This window comes from Chrysochloris asiatica, unplaced genomic scaffold (genome assembly GCF_000296735.1).
Source record: "Chrysochloris asiatica unplaced genomic scaffold, ChrAsi1.0 scaffold00037, whole genome shotgun sequence".
NCBI lineage: Eukaryota > Metazoa > Chordata > Mammalia > Afrosoricida > Chrysochloridae > Chrysochloris > Chrysochloris asiatica.
The window spans coordinates 14876931-14898383 of record NW_006408555.1 but is presented as its reverse complement, the minus strand read 5'-3'; the positions used below and the strand labels follow the sequence as shown (position 1 = coordinate 14898383).

Here is a 21453-nt window from a genome sequence, read left to right as displayed (position 1 = left end):
ATGGTGACACACCTTTCCTGATTATAAATCATGCAATGTCTCCTGTTCTGTTCAAACAACTGCCTTTGATCTATGTGTAGGATCTAAAGGAACATAATTAAGTGTTTTGGAATTTTCATTCCTTACAATGTTATCCATAATTTGTTATGATCCACACAGTTGAATGCGTTTGTATGATCAATAAGGCATAGACAGACATCTTTCTGGTATTCTCTGCTTTCAGCCAAGATCCATATGACATCAGCAATGGCTCTTAGGAACATATTTAAATTTTCTTCATCTTGGACTGGCATATAAGCAATTTAAAGTCTGTTCCACAGTCGACCCCTGGCCTTGTTCTGACTAAAGATAATGAGTTTTTCCATCATCTCTTTCCACAGATGACATAGATTTGATTCCTGTGCATTCTAACTGGGGAGCTCCACATGTATAGTCACTATTTATGTTGCTGAAAAAGACCTTTTTCCAATGCATAAGTCTGTGGTTTTACAAAATTCTATCATATGATCTCCAGCACTGTTTCTGTCACAAGGCTGTATCTAACAACATATATAGCAGAGGACATACCGATTCAACAGTTTTTACATGTACAATTTGGTGACACTGATTACAATTTGCATGTTACTGTGTAACATTTTCACTATCCTTTTCTTGGTTGTTCTCCCTTCTTTAGCTTATAGTCACTGGCTCCTATGGTTCCTATCTAATCTTTGGAGTTGCTATTTTCAATTCGATTCATAGAAATGGTTCTTAAAAGAACACAATGCTTAAGGACGAGCTTTTTTATTTGTTAAACTAAATTATTGTTTGATTATAAGATGACTTCAAGGGATATTTTGGTTTAAGGGCTATTTCAGTGGTTCACTCATTTTCCGTAGTTCCCAGAACTCTGGAGCCAGGAGAATTTGACATTATCTTCTGCATTTCCCCCTTTCTTGGAATCTTTGCTCAGAATATTTAGTATTGGTAGCGAGGCATGTGAATTGTCTGATACACAGTTCTGGTCTCATGGTAAAGGAGGCAGTTGTTCATGGAAACAATGCGTCACACATTCTATGGTGGTGGTGGTTGTGTGCTGTGGAGTTGGTCCCGACTCATAGCCACCCTGGGTTTCTGAGGCTTTACATTTTCACGGGAGTAAAAAGCCTCATGTTTCTCCCATGGAGTGACTGGTAGTTTCCAACTACTGACCTTGCAGTTAGCTGCCCAGCTGGCAATCCAATTCACTACCAGGACTCCTTGTACATTCTTTGTTGTTGTTACTACTGTTAAAATGCTGTCGAGTTGGTTCCAGCTCATAGCGACCCTGTATATGGTTCCCAAGGAGCAGCTGGTGGATTGAACCATCAACCTTGCGGTTCAAACTGACACTGCAGTCGAGTGCTTATCCTACAGTGCCATAGTCCCCTGTGCATTTCTGACTCTCTTTCCTCTGTTACTTCGGGTGAATAGAGATCAGTTGTGCCTTGAATGGCTGCTTGTAATCTTCTAGGACCCCAGGCACAAAACAACAATCTAGGAAGTAGAACAGAAATACTAAACATGTTATTAGGTCAATAACCTGGGATTTCCCATGAAACCGTGACTCTAAACCTTCAAACCAAGGAACTAAATCCCAGGAGACATTTGGTTGGACATTCGTAATCTCAGCAGCTGTGCTTTTAGTTGTCGTTCTGTAACTATACCGATCCGACTGTTACCAGGTGTACAACTTACTGACAGCAATCACAGTAATTGACTGTACAACTCTACCCTAATCAGTGCAATTTCTCCATCACTGCTCCCCCGCCATTCCATCCCTCCTAGCAACCGTAAACAAACTTTTATGTCTGTACATTTCCTTTTTTTGGCCTCACTCCTTGGAAATCCTATGCACGGTTAAGTGCTTAAGTGCTATTAAGCCCCAACTCGATGGCACTTAACAACAACAATATAAGTGAGGTCAGTCAGTATTTGTCCTTTTGTGATTGGCTTATTTAGCTCAACATAATGTCTTCATATTTAACTCAATATAATGTCCTGGTGTGGCAATGTGGGTTAATGCGCTGGGCTGGGTTGCAAGGTCGGCGGTTCAAGCTTACCAGCTGCTCCTTGGAAACCTTATACAGGGTCGCTATGGGTCGGAACTGACTCAACTGCACTTAACAATAACAAATGTCGTCAAACTCCATGCATACGGTATTATGACCTCATTTCTCCTATTGGCTGCATAGTATTCTATTATATGTATTTACAGCCATCTGTTAATGGGCATTTAGGCTACTGTGGATAGTATGGCAGGGACATTGGTGTCTAAGTCTCTGCTTTTATGTCTTTTGAGTATCTAGCAAGGAGTGGAATGATTGAGTCATACGGTGTGGCGTTGCAGCATAAGCACTAGACAGCAGTCAGAGACTTACATCCACCAGCCACTTCTTGGAAACCCTGTGAGTCAGAACTGACTCAATGGCACTTAACAACATCCATTACTGTAGCAATACAAAACAGTCCTGTGGAAAACAGTGTGGTGGTTCCTCAAAACAACTAAAAATAGAACTACCATTGTTGTTGTTGTTGTTGTTAAATGCTGTGGAATCAGTCCTGACTCATAGCGACCCTGTATATAGGATTTCCGAGGAGCAATTAGTGGGTCTGAACGGCCGACCTTGTGGTTCAAAGTCCAGTGCTGATCCTACAGCGCCACAGTGGATAGGGGTTCCAATTTCCCTTCATCCTTACCAACATTATTTATCCATTTATTTGTATTCTTAGCTATCCTTGTTGTTGTTAAGTGCCACTGAGTCAATTCTGACTCAGTGACCCTGTATAGGGTTTCCAAGAAGCAACTGGTGGGTTTGAACTGCCAACTTTGTGGTTAGCAGTCCAGTGCTTATCCTACAGTGCCACACCAGGACTCCAGCTATCCTGGTTGTGGTGGTGGTGTGCCGAGGAGTCGGTTCCGAGTCATAGCGACCCTGTATAGGGTTTCCGAGGCTGTAAATCTTTATGGGAGCAGAAAGCCTCATCTTTCTCCGGTGGAATGGCTAGTAGTTTCAAACTACTGTCCTTGAGGTTCGCAGCCTGACTCGTAACCACTATGCTACCAGAGCTCCTTCTAGCTATCCTAGTGGGAGTTATTTCAATGCTTGGAAAATATTATAAAATATATTAAAAAAAAAAAGACAGGTCTGTGTGCATGTTTTGTCATCTTCACACGTTCGCAACTAAGGACTGGTTCTTGCGCCTCGCCTCTAACTCCCAGAATTCTCTTGAACTTCATACAGTTTACCTCCAAGGACAAAGAGAGTTATTCTCTTAAAACTATCCATTTGTATCACGCTCCTCTCCTTTCTAGGAGCTCCCATTCATGGCCTCTTGAATGGACTTAGAACTCCTGAAGACACTTGAGAACTTTCTCTCATCTTGGTGCTTACAGACATTCTGACCCTTTGTTAGTTAGTTCATTCTTTTTAACCCCAGCCTTTGTCTCGGTGGGGAAAAGAATGTTTACTCTTTGGAAAGCATGCCATTCTCTGTATGAAACAATTTATGTTCTCTTAACCTTTCTTACAAAGCCTCACTTTGCTTTATACCTGTCCCCCAGCCGGCTCAGCTGTCACCTCAGTATCAATTTGCAAACATTTCCAATATTTGAAACTCATTCTGGGTCTGCTAATGTGTGATTGCATGTATCTATCATCCTACTTCTCCTTCTGACTTATCTCAACTAGCTACTCCCTCAAGGAAGGTACACAGTGTCCTCGAAACACTCAGTAAGCTAAATACAGTGACCCAATAGGTAAAGTAGATGATATATTGCCACAGCAGATCAGAGAAGCCAAAGAAATACCAAGAAGTAGCTAAGGATAGAAGACAGAAAGACACTGTAGTGTTGAGATCATCAGGTGTTATGCTTATGAATTGGTGAGCAGTGGACAGCTCTTTTCCCCTGAGAAGTGTAAGGTCTTTCATGTGCAATTACTGTACACATGTCTGGACGAGGACCCAAGGACCAGCTCTGTAAAGGGAAGCAGAAATTTGGGTTCCAATTTCTAACTCAACCACTGATGTGCTCACAATGAAATGGTGAACAATTATCTTCATTCCTCTGTGTTTAATTCTATTTGTAAAGTAAGTATTTTCTTTTCTTCCCCCATCTCATCTTCATTCACTCACTAACCGATCACATCCAGTTCTATAGCTTTAAATACCATCCATATGTTCATGAGAAATGTATATCTATAGCTCCAACCTTTCCCTTGAATTTGAGACTCATAAATCTTTTTACTCTACATCTTCACCTAGATATATCTGTTGGACATCTCAAATGTAATATATCTAAAACCAAACTCTTTATCCCGTATCTAAACTGACTCCACCCTATTTCAGTAAATTGCAATTTTACCCCTTCAAAAACCTTCATTTTGACTTCTCTGTCATATCTTACAACTAGAAGATTTGTTAGCTCTATCTTTGTCATAGGAGTCCTGATGTGGCACTGTAGGATAAGCACCGGACTACAAGGTCAGTTTATACCATAAGGACTATGATTCAAACTCATCAGTCACTCCTCTGAAACCCTATACAGAGTCACTATGAGTTTAAACCGATTCAATGACACCAAACAACACCACCACCATCATCTTTGTCATAAACTGAATTACGCCTCCCCAAAATGTGTGTCCACTGGGCGGGGCCATGATACTCAGTGGTTTAGCAGTTTTGTAGTGATGTAATATGACAGTTATATGATGATTCCCCATGACAATCTGATGTGATAAACCCATAAGAAGATTATCCTATTATCACAAGAGATAAAAGGAGAGATAAGCCAGAAGAGATCAGAGGAATCTACTGCCATCAAGACAGAAGAGCCAGGAGTGGAGTACATCCTTAAGGCGAGGGGTCCGTGCTCTGTGAAGCTCCTAGGTCCAGGGAAAGACTAATGCCAAGACACACGGAGACCGCCAAGGAATGCTGGATCTACACATGCTAAAGGAGACAAGGACATTTCTCCAGAGTCAGCATCTGAATTGGGCCTTGGATTCTCCTAAACTGTGGGAGAATACATTTCTGTTTGTTAAATCCATTCACTTGTGCTACTTCTGTTATAGCAGCCGTACATAACTCAGACAACCTTCACAATAAATCCAAAATACAACTACTTCCCACCACCTCCACAGACACCATCCTGATCTAACCTAATACCATCTTTGACCTAGATTACCAAGATAGTCTAACTGGCCCCCTTGCTTCCACCCTCGTGCCCTTGAAGTCTATTGTCTAGACAGAAGCTAGCGTGATCATTTAAAAAAGCCATTCAGATTGTGTTGCTCCTCTACTCAAAGCCTGCCTTTGACTTTCACAATTTGAATAAAATCCAAAGTGTTTTTCATGGCATTCAAAGCGCCTCACAGGTTTATTCTTGATCTCTCTGATCTCATTTCCTAGAAAACTCCCCCTTGTTTACCCACCTCAGGCCACACAGATGCCTTCCTTTTCCTAGAATATGCCAACTGCCCTATCCAAATAGGATTTCTTTGGAGTCCTAGAGTGGCACTGTGGGTTAATGCACTGGACTGCAAAGTCGGTTTGAACCACAAGGTCGGTGGTTTAAGCTCACCAGCTGCTCCTAGGAAGGCCTATATGGGGTCGCTATGGTTCAGAACTGACTTGACGGCACTTAACAACTGTCCAAATAGCATTCCATGCCAACATCACTTTCTAGATTATCTATCCTGTCTTATTTTTCTAAACAGCATCTATAGTGATCTGACTTGCCTAACTAGAATGTACACTTTTATATAAGCACAGAAACATCTGCTTCATTCATAGCTGTTTTTACCCTGTATCTAGAAGTGTTCTCCTGTATTTGAAACCACCAATTTCTGCAAATGAAAGTCAAAGGATTCATCATTTCATTAAAAGAAGCAAAATTCTATGTCAGTTGCTCTTTGTAAAACACAAAGGCACAGTGTTAAAAGTAAAAATACTTTTAGAATGAAGCTAGAGTCCACAGCATCCATTAGGAATTCTAACTATAGAAATGGTGAAAAACATTCAGAGACACAAGCCTTCCAGATGCATAACAATCTACAAGCATGTGACAGAGGTCATGTGCCCAATTAAGTGAATATTGTTGTTACATATTCACCAACTCATAAACACAGAATGCCCCAGACCTGACTATCCTGATGACTCTGCTTGGAAGAAGGAGTTAATATCATAGACTAGAAAATCTCTAGGCATGTGCCATGCAGGTGACACACACACACAAGCTGCCTAGCATGAATTCCGTGAATTCCTAGCCCAGATCTGAAGGCCAAACAAGAAAGTCTCATGACCAGCTGGGGCCAGGGGCATTCTTCAGCCTGACCGTCCCCTCTAACCACTCTGCCAGTTAAGGTTAAAGAGGTCTCTTAGTCTCTTAGTTATTCATGATGTTGCACTTCTCAAATGAGTATTTCTGATACCTTTCCTTAAACGTTTTAAAAATTGATTCATAATAAAAAAATAGGACTTTAATTCAATTTCTACGTCTAAGGCTACTTATTATGCTTGTCCTTACTACACCTCCGTGTTGGCTTCTGTACCCTTTGCCCCACAAACTCGTCACACATCTCCATACAGTGTCGCCAACCTGCCACCACTTCAAACGGCTCTACCCACATAGTTAATATTCACAAACCGCCTGTTGTGCTCAACTCCCAGACCTCCCCTCAGTCATTCACATCCCTTAAGTGCCCTTCCCATCACCAACATCTCACTGTCTCCGTAAAACAGCCATTTGCACAAACTCCACTTTCCGTAACCAACGGCCACCGAAACCCCGTCCCATCCCCGTTCCCCCAACATCCTCTTTACACACTGTATCCCAATCCATCGCCTGGGTCACTACCCTCACTGCCCACCTCCCCTTAACGTCCCACTAACCCCACCCCTTCACGTAAGGCCTGTCCCTTACCGTGGGGGTGGGGAAAGGAGGGGGGTTCAGCCAGCTGCGCCGGAAACCCCGCCCCCTCTGGTTGCTAGGCTCCGACAGCCGGAAGTCCCGCCCAATTGTAGTCGCCGCCGCAGCCGCCGCCGCCGTCGTTTTTGTTGTTGTGGTCGGTGCGCTGAACTCCTCGGCTCAGAGAGCCGTGTCCGTCCCCTTCTCGCCGCCGCCATGAAGTGGATGTTCAAGGAGGACCACTCGTTGGGTAAACACTCAGTTGCCGGCTGGGCCTAGGGGTGTCGGGGCAGCGGGTGTGCCCCCTCCCCCCTTAGGCCTCCCTGGGCCTGGCCCGGCGGGGCGGATGCCCTGTCCCAGACTTGGACCACCGACCTTCGGGCACTCCCGGCAGCCGCCTTCAGAGCCCTCCGCGGGCCCGGCCGGGAGCCAGGGGGCCCTTGAACCACGGACGCAGGGACGCCCGAACTAGGGCCTGGGGCGTGCGCAGGTCGCCGGGGGAGCCGGGCGGGGGGCTCGGGAACCGTCTGTCAGCTCCTTGTGTTTCCCCCCCACAGAACACAGATGCGTGGAATCCGCGAAAATCCGCGCGAAATACCCCGACCGGGTTCCGGTGAGTATTGGGCCTCCCGCCCCCTCACCTCGCTGTTACCCCTGCCGTGTAGGGTCCCAGGACATTCAGCAGTTGACAAGTTGAGTGTCAGTTGTGGTCGCTGAAGGCGGGCCTGGATTAGGGCGGTCAGGGGCTGGGCCGGAGGGGGCTCGGGCGGGTGCTGTTCAGAGTTCCTCAGTGCTGACTACCGATCTAGGCCAGCGAGCTGAATGCAGCCTCTGGCTCCCTCGCTAATTATATAAGGATCGTTGTTCTAGGACAGGGCAACAGGTCACTGCCACTTTTGGAAATGGTGGTGGAGGGAGATCGTCACTTTGGTCTTGGAAGGGCTACTTCAGACTCAGGACATTGAACAGTAGCGTCAAGCCTCCATCTTTAGCTAACTTCTACTCCTTTTCCCGTCCCTGACCTTGTCATCATCCCTGGTAGCCAGAAAAACGCTGGAAGGCATTGAAGCCCCGTCTCCCCTGGTTTCCCATAATTGACAATAAATCTCATGCTCTATTTCGTCCATGCTGAAGTGGATGGTTTTGGTAATCGTTATTGATTGCTGAAAAACATCCAGACTGCTACTGAATCTCTTTGCCTGTGAACTGTTCTTTTGGGAATGGGGTACAGTTGAAACAGTTCACATAGAAGCAACAGGCCAGATGAAGAGCTTGGTTTTTGACTGGCTGAGATTACTAGTCATTGCTATTAGTACATTTATTCTTGTCTCTTGGCTTCCTTGGGATATTAATTCTCCTATAGTGAGAAGGTGAATCCAGTTTAGGGTCTTGGAGTAACAGGCTGTACATGAAATTCTCACAAGGTAGATCTTCTTGGGTCTTCCTTGAACCATTGAAAAACTTAGCAGTTAGAGCTGTGTTTCTCTAACCCAGGTTGAGATCAGAGATGAGAAATAGAATCGACCACAGAAAAGCACTTATTGTTTCCATGTAACACAATTATATCAGCTCGCAACCTCCATTGTGTGTGGTTTATTAAGCCAGGGACTTATTTTCTAATGCTGTTCAGTTTCCCACCCACCTTCCAGCCCACACTCTGTGCAGCAATTCCCCTGACAATTTGAGGTCAGGGCCTGACTTGAGAAATCCAGTCCTGATGCCTCTTTGCTTTCCCAGGTGATCGTGGAAAAAGTCTCTGGCTCTCAGATTGTTGACATTGACAAACGGAAGTACCTGGTTCCATCTGACATCACTGTGGCTCAGTTCATGTGGATCATCAGGAAAAGGATCCAGCTTCCTTCTGAAAAGGCGATCTTCCTCTTTGTGGACAAGACAGTCCCACAGTCCAGGTGAGAGGCGGTCACCAGATGGCCTTTGTTTACAGGCCATCTGCTTAACTGCTCACAGAACTTAAGAGTTTTGGAGGTCTAAAAGGTGGAAAACTGAGTGTGTGCTTCAGGAAGATGAGGAAGGGTTGCAGTGCATGGAATGGACTTTGGGTTCAGAAGGTAGACCACCACTGGAGTTGGTTTATAAGATGGAACCTAGCCTCAGATCCCCAGGTATCCTTTAAGAGTCTGCCTTGGAACAAAGATCTGAAATAATGTTTCATCCAGGTCAGGAATGTTCTCTACCTGGACCTATGGTCCCTGCTGGGACTCAGCTTCAGCTCACTGCCCTGCCTGCTTGCTCTCAAAACTCGGTCCACCCTTGCCCACTGCGTGAGTCTGGAGCTGCCTGATGGGCACAGAAGTGAAAATGGCTGCTGTCCACTGATGGCTTCTTTGTACCACCTGCTTTGACAGGCAAAGTAACAGCTTCTATACTTGCCAATTTGCTGCCTACTTCTAGTCAGGAGTATTACAATTCCTCTCTTCCATGTAGGTGACAACCCAGCGTTAGCTGGTTGTGGAAAGAGAAGCGGGGCAGGCCTCTCCTATTACTGAGGGAGTACGTGCAAGACCCAGAACCAGGTTCTGAACCTTTCCTTGCCCGGGAGTGGGAATTCCAGGCTGTGTGTTATCCTGATGACCTAAGACGAGTTCAAGTTTCTTCTGTTACACTACATATTTAGTAGTATTTCTAAAACTCACTGCTTTCAGAATTCCTGGAAAATAGTCCAATGTCACCAAAATAGACTCTTCTTGAAAAATCCTTGAAGAGACCTCAGCCAAATTCCAGACCTTTTATTTTGACTAAAGGTAGAAAGCTCTGACTGTTTTGAGGTCTGGTTTCCACTTCCTGATGTTTGGTAGAAAGGCAGGACACGAGAGAAACAGAAGACTCTTCCTTAAAGCCATCGTCTTCCTTAGAGACAGGCCATTGATGTGTGACAGCTGTGCTGATCTTGTCACCACCACCACCACCACCACCTCACCCCCCCATTGGTCTTTTCCGGCTTTCCTTCACAGAGCTCTGGGCAGTGTGTTGCTCAGTGAATGAATCACCTGGGGAGGAAGCCCTAGACATCTGTGGTCACTCTCTACCTCTCTTACAGTTGTTACTGTTTTGAAGTGCCGTGGAGTCAATTCCAACGTATGTAGAGTGAGCCTGTATAGAGTTTCCGAGGAATAGCTGGTGAGTTTCAACTGCCGACTTTGCAGTTCAAACTGGCCTTGTGGACCAGTGCTTATTCTACAGTGCCACACCAGAATTCCTTGTTAGGACTGTGCTGAGGTAAATCTTCATTCCTTCCCACCTGGAACTTCAGCAGGGCCTTGGCCACCCAGTGTTTCTTCCTTCTTGGAGGTGGCTTTTTAGAGGGAGGAGGAGGAAGGTGACTAGTACCCATGGCATTGAGTTTGTGTTCCTCAGTTCTCTCTGGTCCTTCCATCCTTCTGAAGGAGAGTGAAGGAAGTGAAGCAGGCTTCTGGAGACTTGCTGTGGCTCCACCTTAATGGCACCCTTACAAAGACTGCTGCACTCACCAGCTGCCCCCTCCCCCATTACCCCCCAAGATATAAATAGAATTGGAAGTGAAAAGTGATTCTCTGTCCCAGCAGCAGATGTTGCTTCATGGCCATTTTCTTTCCAGGTCCATTTGCCTACACTAGTGACCTAAAGTGGATTCTACCAGCCACCTAAGGCTGGATTGTTGGACAAAGTAGCCAGGACCCCAACTGCTGGCAGGCCCTCCCCTTCCAGTGCTGTGTTCACAGAGCGCCTGAGGTTTCCCGGTCCACAGCCCCCCTACCCAGGCCCTTTGCGTGGGGGGCCCTAGTCTGTGACTTCCCTCCCCACACTTGAGGCAGCAGAGCCTGGTTCATTGTGGGTTTTATTAAAAACAAATTTGTGTATCAACAAAGGAGGCAGGTGACATCATTGGGCTTTATGCAAATGCTGGTCACCTGATAGCACAAATGATAGTGCCTTCCCAAACCCCAGACCTGCTGCTGCTGACTCATAGTAGAACTGCCCCCTAGGGTTTCCAAGGCTGGAAAGCTTTCCTGAAGTAAACTGCCACAGCTTTCTCCTGTGGGGCGGCTGCGAGTTCAAATGGCCGACTTTCTGGTTAGCAGTCAAGTGCTTTACCCATGATGCCACCAGGGTTAGTTAAAAATGCCTTCGGGTCCACTTCAGCTGCTGTGACTTGGCCTCAGCTCCTCCTCTGCCTGGTAGTTTCTGTTCTTTCTAGCTCTTTGGGGAACCTGAGGCTTCCGCTAACAGTCGGCTAATGTGTGTAGCCTTCCAAGAGTGGCAGGGAGATAAGATGAGAACGCAGGGCTCCAGCCTGCAGGAGCCCTCCCCCACCCCAACACAGATTCTAGAAGATGAAACAGAAAACCCAAATCCATTCCAACTCCTAGCAACCCTACAGGACAGAGGTGAATGGCCCCATGGGCTTTCCAAGGCTGTTAGCTCTATAGAAACGGACCATCACATCTTCTTCCCATAGATCAGCTGATGGTTTTGAACTCCCAAATTTTGGGGTAGCTGCTGAGAGTTTTAAGCACTATGCCCACCAGGGGTCCATAGAAATAGAGACTGAGAAGGCATAAATAAGTTTAAGGGAATCACTAATTCTGTTAGGGCCTACTTCCTGAAGGCTCTTCGAGTTCTTGTTTCTTTTTTACAAAAGGGTTTTAAACCACCTTTTCTCATTTCGTGTTGGAGAGGTGATGTCTCCACTGAGGTGCCCACTGCATCAAGAATCAGGTCAAGAAGGAATGGGGAGCGAGGCTCTGGTGTAGACGGGACTTGAAAGGGAGCCTTCCTAAACAAGTTTCCTGGTTGTGGCGCTAGGCGGGAGCACCTCGGCCTGGCGGTGATCCTACCTTTTGGTCTTTGGGTAGAAAACAGACAAAAGTCTTGGTGACTCCTTTAAAATAGAAAGATTGCATTTACTAAATTGCATAACTCTCCATACGTAAAGCATTGGACTGCAAACCACAAGGTCGGTGGTTGGAGCCCACCATCCACTCTGCAGGAGAAAGATGAGGCTTTCTGCTCCCACAAAGATTTAAAGCCTAGAAACTTTATACAGGATTCTCTGTGAGGCAGAGCTGACTCAACAGCACTAAACAACACTAACAGGAAAATCTGATCCAAGAACTAACCTACTGTTAACTCTATCTCCGTCGCCTTCAGGGCCTTTCACTTTGTCCCAGTGCCTTTCCAGGGCCCACAGCACTGGTCCTTGTCCTCCCACTCTCTAGTGTGTGGGCTCCTGAGCAGATGGGTGGCCAGGTGTGCTCATAAATGTGGCCACCTCTGAGTCAGGCTGGACCCCACAGCCTCCATGACCTGACCTTGGAGCGAGGCTGAGGGGAGCTTCAGCAGGACTGGGTGTCTAAAAGGTTTAGGTCATCTTCTTTCCCATCCTAAGGCTATTGAGCAGCTTTAAAGTAATTTTTGCCCCTGGCAGCTTGCCCATTCATAAATGTTAGCCTGCTGATACTTACATTTATTACTGGTTTGCTTCTCTTTTGGAAAAGTGGATTTTGCCTGTGGTCTGAACAGAGAGACAGGAGGAAAGGATCCTAGGGAGAATTTAGATTCATTTCCCATAGTGTTTTAGGGCCCACCACTCCTTAGATGGGCTCCTTTTCCCGTGTCTCTCTCTCCTCAGACTCGTAGTTTAGAGGGTGTCAGTGCCCCTGGTTCCCAGCAGCAGCATCCTTCTTGGATGAGTGCATGTCTCGGGAAGAAGCATGTTCTGCTGGAGCCTGTACAACTCAGGCAGGAAGCCTTGGAGTTGTAATGTTGCTTGTGAGTTCTCAGGCCACCTCACAAGCTGCTGCAGCCGAGCCTCTTGGTGCATGAGAGCTGCACGTGTGTCAGGCTCTACAGCCTGCACAGCAGTGTGTGGCCCTGGCCTCTGAGTTCCTAGCGGGAAGCTCATCTTCTCAGAGATTTATGAAACTGGCAGAAAAGGGACACTCCCACCTTCCAGGGCTGCTGTGACGGCCTGCTGTAGGATCACCGTTTGCCTCCTGGCATTCACTTGAGTGCCCTTTTAATGGAACTTGTTCATTTTTTTTTTTTTTTTTTTTTTAACTGTGTTTATGGCTCAGCTGTTTATGGCTGCAGGCCAGGTTACTCTGACTGTGCATGTGTGTGGCCCGATGCCACAAGTATTATCTTCAAATCATTCGCCTGTCCACACGTGCTTGGCTGGCTTCATGATCCCCAGTTGTGCGGCCTTGAAATTGGTTTGGTGTTCAGTCTTGGGCTGCTAAATGGATTTCTTCAGCTCCCAGCACTGAGAATTGTCACTTATCAAGTTCCTGGCCCAAGGGCTATCCCGAGTAGAAGGACACAGCTGCTGCCAACTCAATAAAGTTTCCACATGAAGCTAGTGTGTCAGTGAAAGGGAGAAGAGTGCTAGGGCTCCCCAAGTCATTAGGCACCTACAACGAGCTATCAAGTTGCAGGATCTACAGGCGTGTGCTCGCTAAGACTTGCTACTCACGGAGTGATGTGACACTTCCCGCGCTGGCCTTCCCCAGAGCTTGTTAGAAATGCAGTGTCTTAGGCCTCTCTGAGACCTACCAACTCCAGATGGGCAGAGCAGCGAGATGCCAGGTGGGTGGTGCACACGTTGGTCTATGATGAGTGTTCTAAGGAAGGTCTCTGCTGACCGGCTTTTGCTGCTCCTGTCATTGGAACAGATCTTCTGTGCAGTTACCTGGAGGCAGCATGGCTTGGCAGTTACAGCATAGGCTGGCAGATACAAACTCTTCTAGCTTGGTGGCCTTGGATCACACATGCATTTGACCCCATGCCTCAGTTGTCTTAAGGAGTCTTGGTGGCATAGTGGATTACAAGTTGGGCTGCTAACCACAAGGTCAGTAGTTCCAATCTACCAGGTGCTCCATGGGAGAAAGATGAGGTCTTCTTCTTCCATATGAGCCGGAACCAACTCAGTGCATAGAATCACTGAGTGGGAACTTACTTGGTGCCACACACCCAGCACCACCACAGTGACCTTATCCGTAAACTGTAGAGGATGGTGTATTGGTAGTGCCTTCTCGTAAGATTGTGGTGAGGATAAAGAGTGAGTATCTGGAAAGCACTTAAAACACTATGTGACACATGGTGCTTACTCTAATAATGATGGTTTTTATTATTTGTCTCTGGAGCTGTGAGGATATTGGTTAAAGAAATGGGTAAACCCAAGATTTACCTCAAAGACAATAGAATCTAATGGCAGAAAGGAACAAACCACCTAATTATGGGCTCCTGCCAAAAGTGAGGGCCCAGAGTCTGAGAGCTTGCTGCAGATCCTAGTGGCTCTAGTTGTCATTGTTTGCTGTGTGCGGCATACCAAGTCTGGTTGGATTGGGCCACTGGGGTTTGTAAACTCAAGTCTTTCTAATTCAGCAGCTGTGATTTTCACTGGGGCTATAACTTTAACTTGTTAAGTAAATAAAGCACAGTGCGCAGTCTGTCAGAGGGCACCAAACCTAACAAGGGTGGCTTCTTTCAGATCGCCCACAGTGTCTGGTACTGCTGCGTCCCCACGTAAACTCATTTGGTCATGGGTACTGGGAGAGATGGTATGATAGTCCCATCATTGTCATCTGAAAACTGTGCTAAGTGGGGCAGAATGTGCGGCAATGGCCGCAGCTGGTTTTCCAGAGCTTCATTTTGAGGAACTTTAGCGAAAAGCCTGGGACTTTCTCACCAGTTGTTGTTGTTGTTATGTGCCATGGAGTCAGACCCTGTACAGGGTTTCCGAGGCTGTAAATCTTTATGGGAGCAGAAAGCCTTATCTTTCTCCTTTCTCCTGTGAAACAGCTGGTAGTTTCGAACTGCAGACCTTAAGGTTCGCAACCCGGTTCATAACCACTACACTACCAGAGCTCCTTAGGGTAAGAGAATTCTTGGGAGTAATTGTTAGGTGCCATGGGTCTGTTCCGACTCAGAACAAAACGCTGCCCAGTCCTGCGCCTTCCTCACAATTGTTAGGCTTGAGCCCATTGCTGTTGCCAACTGTACCAATTCATCTCAGTGGTTTTCCTTTTTCATTGTCCCTCCACTTCACCCTTACTGGTCTCTCTGTTGCATTCTGGTGGCTTGTGTGTTGCTGGAGGCTATGCCACGGGTATTTTAAATACCAGCAGGGTCACCCCTGGTGGACAGCTTTCAGTTGAGCTTCCAGACTGAGACAGACTAGGAAGAAAGCCTACTTCTGAATGTTTAGCCACTGAAAACCTTTTGAATAGTGGAACACCATAGTATTGAATTGGAACCCAGGTGTGGCACTGTAGGATAAGCATTCGACCATGAGGTCGGTTTGAACTGCAGGGTTGGTGGTTCAAACTCGCCAGCTGCTCCTAGGAAATCCTACAGAGGGCCTGTGTGGGTTGGAACTGACTAGAGGGCACTTAACAACAAATGAATTGGGTTATTCAGTTCTTTGTTTAAGCCCTTCTGCTACTTCCTAATCACCTGGCTGTTAAAGATGAGCATCTCAAAAAGCCCCAAACAAAACAAGAACACCTCCCTCCCTCTGGGCAGGTTCTCACCCTGAGCATTGAACATCTGATGCCTGGGTTCCACCTCTAGAGATTCTGAGTTATTGACTCTGGGGTAGGGTTGAGGCAGAGAGTTGTTTAACTGTGACCCTCCACCTTGGGTGTTTTCATGGGCAGGGTTTTGCCTCCCACCCACTGCCCCAAAGTCCTCACATGGTCTGAGACAATGCCATCAAGGATTATCACTTGAGCCACATACATCATTTAACATTACCTAGTAATCACCTTGGAGACCTGGTGTTGTGCTGTGGGCTAATGTGTCAGACTGCAAAGTCGTTTGAACTGCAAGGTTGGTGGTTCAAGCTCACCAGCTGCTCCTTGGAAACCCTATACAACAGGGTCGCTATGGGTCAGAATCAACTCTGTGACACTTAACACCGACAACAGTAATCACCTTGGAGCTCTGGTGTGATGCTGTGGGTTAATGTGTTGTTGGACTACGAGGTTGGTTTGAAATGCAAGGTCAGTGGTTCAAGTTCACCAGCCACTCTTCAGAAACTCTGTACAGGGCCACTATAGGTCAGAATCGACTGGATGGTACTTAACAACCATAATTAATCATTACCTTAAAAGATGAAACAAGTGAAATAATTTAATCTATTTTATTAGCATTTTGATTACATATTTCAATAACACTTTAGATATATAAAGTGTTATTTTAATGTCACCAACATTATATAGTTTACTTTTGAAAAAATTTTCCTTCATACTAAGTCTAGAAATCCTGTGTGGCATACTTTTGTTTGTTGTTAAGTATTTTGAGTCAATTCTGACCCTGTGTAGGGTTTCCAAGGAGGAGCTGGTGAGTTTGAACTGCCAGCTTTGCAGTCTAGTGCTTATCTATGGTGTCACAGTAAGACTCAGGTCAATTCAAACTGGCTGTATTTCAAGTGCTTGGTAGTCACCTATAGCTACTGGCTACTAGCTGGACATGACAGATGTAGAACGGTTCTCGGTACTGCAGTTTGGTCTATGGCATCCCAGCCTGAAAAATTTCTAGGGTAAGAGATCCCCACGGGGAATAGTGTTTTACTGCACAAGACGCGAATGCCAAGTCATTTCGTATTCATGTATTCATACTCATGTACCCCCACATTGTTACCTAATCCTCTCATTTACCCACACGGTTTACCAGGCTAGGCTTGCACATGGAGCTGAAGGAACAGGAAGGAAAAGGAAAATCTCTTTATAAATGTGGCCTGTTGTTAAGTGCTGTCCAGTTTCAACTCATAGCAACCCTGTATAGGGTTTCCGAGGAGAGGCTGGTGAACTGGGACTGCGGACCTTGTAGTTCAAACCTCAAACCGATCTTGAGGTCGAGTACTTATCCTAGGGCTGCACACCAGGACTCCAAGAGTGTCCTCAGTCTCTGATTTCTGCACTCAGTCAGCCAGGAGCCAGGCAGCAGAGTGGGCTGCCATTGTCTGCTGTATTAGCTGGAGGCCATGGAGCCTTCCCCATCTACCTTAGTGGAGCCTGCTTGAATGGGTCCTGCAGTCAAGCTTTTCTTGTAACCTATCCAGTGGAGTTCTAGTGTAGTGCTGTGGGTTAATGCTCCAGACTGCAAAGCCGTTTGAACTGCAAGGTCACCAGCTGCTCCTCAGAAACCCTATATGGTTACTATGGGTGGGAACCGACTCGATGGCACTTAACAACAACAACAACAACATCCAATCTAGTGACCTTGATGTCCCAGGCTGGCTCTTGGAAAGTGGACCTGGTGATGTCAGCATGAATGTAAGAGTCACATGGCCAGCGCTTGCCCAGGTTCCCCGTGTAGCTTGTTTTCCTCTGGAGCAGGCACAACTTGGCTTCAAGGCAGGGAACTAGCCTAGGTCTCCTTGCTGCAGTCTGTTTACAGTTAGGGAAAGCAGCTGACACACCCACACACATTTAGTTTGAGGAATATCTATTTCTGGAGAGTTCTTTCAGGGGTTGGGCAAGGCTTCTTTGGATTCAGAGAGCTCTTTTGCATTTAAATGTGAAACCAATGCAGATTGCTGGGGTTTTGGCGGGAGAATTTCTACAGAATGAAGCCATTTGTACCTATCCTGGTAGGTACACATTATACATCTTGAAGTAAAACCACAGTGGAGAGCATTGCCCAGTGTAAGCTTCCTTACCGAAATGACTCCAGGGCACAAAACCACCACCATTCTTCCTACGGCCTGGCCTCCTTCACCCACTCGGCGTCTTGAATTTGCCTAGGGTTTTCCTTGACTTTTACTTGTATGAACCAGCTACTCCCATTCGTGGAGTTGACCTCTTCAACCTTTTCAGGCCCAAATTATGTTCTGCTTTGGAACCATGTGTTACCAGTAATGGAAAACATTTTGAATAAAATGGGTGTGGTAATTTTTATTTATTTTGAGACCGTGGATTTTGGTACAATTAGTGGAGCTCATGGAGTCCTGGTGTGGCGCTGTAGGGTAATCACTGAACTGCTAACCACACAGTCGGTGGTTCAAACCTACCAGCCGCTCCTTGGGAACCTTATATACAGGATCCCTATGAGTTAGAACTGAGTCAGCGGTGCTTAACAATAAAAGCAAGAGCGATTCAAAACATTTGTGGAAAAATTCCATTTTTTTCTACAAACTTTAATTTAAAGTCCCCTCTTATATCTTAGGAGTCCTGGTGTGGCACTGTAGGATAAGCACTGGACTGCTAACTGCAAGGTTGGCAGTTTAAACCCACCAGCTATTTTTGGAAACTCTATGAGTTTGCTATGAGTTAAAACCAACTCGATAGCACTTAACAACTTAAGGCCCAAGGAGTTTCTGGTGCAGGCTTGGTGGGGTGAGGTCCATTTCTTCAGATTTGTGCAGTTATACAGCCCCCGACCAGAGGGCAATATGCACTACAAGTGGGATAGCAGCTTCCCACTAAACCCTAACCCACTGCCATCAAGCCCATTCTACCCTGCACCTGGGTTTATGAGACTGCTTCTTTATAGGAGCAGCAAGTCTCATCTTTCTCCTCACTATGCAGCTAGCAGTCCAATGCTCACGAAACCTAGAGGTGGGAAATGTAGGTGGACACTTGTGTCCCACTGGGCACTAAAGGACTAAAGGATTTACTCTCCGTGAAGGTGAGTGAGGTCAGATGGCCTTGTCTCGGGACCAAGGAGGCTGGGGACTTTGGTTTTAGTCTTACCTACTGACTCCTGGTACCCTAATTTATCTTAATGGTCCCTGTCCCCGTTTCCCTTTTGCAGCAGAACTCCCTATCTGCTGAATGGTGTTGTAGGGGACAGCTAGGGAGTGCTGGACTTTCTTATCCTCAAGCCATTTTGTTTCACATTCCAATTCTTAATGCTGTTTTCTGTTTTCTCATTCAAGCCTCACTATGGGACAGCTTTACGAGAAGGAAAAAGATGAAGATGGATTCTTGTATGTGGCCTACAGCGGAGAGAACACTTTTGGCTTCTGAAGGCCAGCGCTGGGCTAGGTGCACTGTTCCTGTTTGTGTATCTTGTAAATAGCCGGCCGTTTTCAGTTTACTTCAGACCCCTCTTGACATAGACCTATTAGTGCATTTGTAACTGGATTTATTTCTTATTCTACTGGAAGGGTTTGTTTCCTTAGACTAGTAAATGATCACACAGAGTTTTATTTGGATGTTTTCATTCTGTGCATTGTGCTCATGGCTCTGCTCCCAGGGAAGCTGTTCTTCTGGGCAGCCTACTTAATGAAGACATGTTCCCATTGAAGTGAGTGGGGCAGGTGGGGACTGAAGTGGAAAGGAGGGAGATGATAACGCTCGTTCTGGATTATGTTTGAAGTGTTAGATGGCTAAGTATTAAAAGCATCCAAATTAAATCCTTAGCAATCAGAACACTTGCTTCCCTAGATTTCTGCCAACTGCCAATCATGTTGGACTGAGCTAATCTGTTTTTCTTTCTGAAACTATGAAGGTAAATATTAACAATAAAACTTCCTCTTGTAAAGGCATTGCAGTGTGGCCATGTCCTTCATTCCCCTTTGTCTGGGTGCGTCAGAGAAGAGGGCTTGTGGGGCCAGGGAGAAGGACAGGTGTAGCCATACCAGTTCCTGAGGGACAGACGGGAGGACAGGAGTGGTGTAAGGCCACAGACTTCTCTACTGAGAAGAAACACCATTGTTCAAACAAGGACTCTTCTAAGGGAGCTGCAGTCCTTAAAAATGTTCCCAAAGCATCTTTTGAATAGTAGTGTAGTACCAGTGAGGCTCAAAAGTTTGTGGGGAAATCCATTATCTTTTAATTCTATTTTCCACAAACTTTCTGAAGCCTCCTTATATGTCCACCTGGTTTAAATATTGAAGCTACAGAAGAAAGTACGCCCACCACTATTTTCTGACCATCCCTGCCTCTTCTGGGGTCCTGCTTTTACTGTTTGTTGTATTTATTTTTGCAAGTACAATTAAATATGAATATATATCCTTAGTCTCTTTCTTATACACAAGAAAACATTGTTTACACTTACTTTGTGTTTTATACTTCACAGTATATTCCGATAATCTTCTATCTGTTCATGCCTTTTCATTCATCTTTACAACCACATAGGATTCTACTGGGGGCGATCCCATAGGTCTTTGACTAGTCCTCTGTTGGGGGGGTGTTTGTTTCGACATGATCCCTGGCTGGCGCCATGTTAGCACAACCATATACATATGTCCTTTTCTATGTGCCTTTGTTCTTTAAGGAGCTGCTCTCTCATTCCTGGCCTTGCATGTGATGTTTCTCTACCTCAGTTACCCCTCCCTCAAAACTGTTCCCCCCGGCACCACTCTTTCCCTTTATTAACTCCTAGTCCATCTCCTTCCCCACCCAACCACTCACATATCCCTAGTCCAATATAGTCTGTCTCCCTGGCGTCCGTCTCCCTGGTTGGGTGTCAGCCCTCCATCTCAGCCATCCTCACACTGTTCCCTGTCAGTGAGTGAGCAACAGAAGGAGACCACCATAGTCCTGCCTCTCCAGTGCATTGCCTAATACCTGGTCTACTGGTGGGCCTCACGAAGGACATGACTCACCTGCCCAGAACGGATCACCTGCTTAGCAAGTGCTTGTTGTATTGTGCTTTCGAGTCGGTTCTGACCCATAGCGACCCTGTACAGGGTTCCCGAGGCTGTAAATCTTTATGGGAGCAGAAAGCCTCATCTTTCTCCCGCAGAACAGCTGGTAGTTTCGAACTGCTGACCTTGCAGTTTGCAGCCCGATTCGTAACCACTACGCTACCAGATTTTAAGTCATGTGGCAGTGATTGAAACACTGGCCATGTGAAGAATATGGGGCAGGTTTGTGCACTGGACACCAATCCCAAAGGTGATCCAAGGAGCTCCCTCAGAATTTGGAAGGAGGCAAGATAAACATTCTTGTTCTCAGAAGCCCTGTTCTTCACTGGACTGAAGAGGAGAAAGGATTCAAAAGTCCAATATGTTCCCCTTGTCATCTTGACTTCCTTAGGGAGAGAAAACAGTCCTGGTGGATAATACCACACAAGATGATCTGTAGAGATCTTGAAGACCAACAGCTTGCTTCCTCGCCTCCTGTCCCTGCAGACAGACTGACTGATGCTTCCAGATGTGGGACAGAGTGGTGCATGCAAGCAGATGATGCACACATGGGATTCCCCCACAGACCAATAACCTTCAGAAGACCGTTTCTTTTCTTTTTCCATTTTCTTTCAGTTTTTCATTTTGACTTGGGTGAATGTTTACAGCGTAGATCGGTTGTCTGAGAATTCATTCATATTTTGTTTCATGTCATTGTTTGCAGCCTAGGTTCACCATGTAACTAACATAGGGGCCATTTGACTATAACATCATTTGTGGGCCATACAGAAGTATCAACTTAAAAATCAGCCTGCTATATTTGGTCAAACATGTAATTAACTCACTTCACAACAATGTCCTGGCTGGAGACTGCAGTGGGTTAATGCGCTGGACTGCAAAGTTGGTGTGAACCACAAGGTTGACAGTTCAAGCTCACCAGCTGCTCCTT

The 21453-nt window shown here is 46.0% G+C and overlaps 1 protein-coding gene across 1 annotated transcript; it reads left to right on the top strand.

Moving 5' to 3' along the window:
- The first annotated feature begins 7021 nt into the window (after positions 1-7021).
- GABARAPL2 (GABA(A) receptor-associated protein-like 2) lies at positions 7022-19421 on the top strand. Its single transcript, XM_006860158.1, has 4 exons — positions 7022-7178; positions 7486-7541; positions 8666-8838; positions 18810-19421. Exons 1-4 carry the CDS (start codon positions 7145-7147, stop codon positions 18898-18900), a joined length of 354 nt encoding a protein of 117 aa, XP_006860220.1. The 5' UTR covers positions 7022-7144; the 3' UTR covers positions 18901-19421.
- Positions 19422-21453: the final 2032 nt, after the last annotated feature.

Bases quoted from the DNA above. Each gene is read 5' to 3' on its own strand.
- GABARAPL2 (XM_006860158.1), top strand. From the start codon at position 7,145: ATGAAGTGGATGTTCAAGGAGGACCACTCGTTGG. The intron at 7,542-8,665 runs GTGAGTATTGGG...TTGCTTTCCCAG, and splicing joins AATACCCCGACCGGGTTCCG to GTGATCGTGGAAAAAGTCTC. The intron at 8,839-18,809 runs GTGAGAGGCGGT...TTCTCATTCAAG, and splicing joins AAGACAGTCCCACAGTCCAG to CCTCACTATGGGACAGCTTT.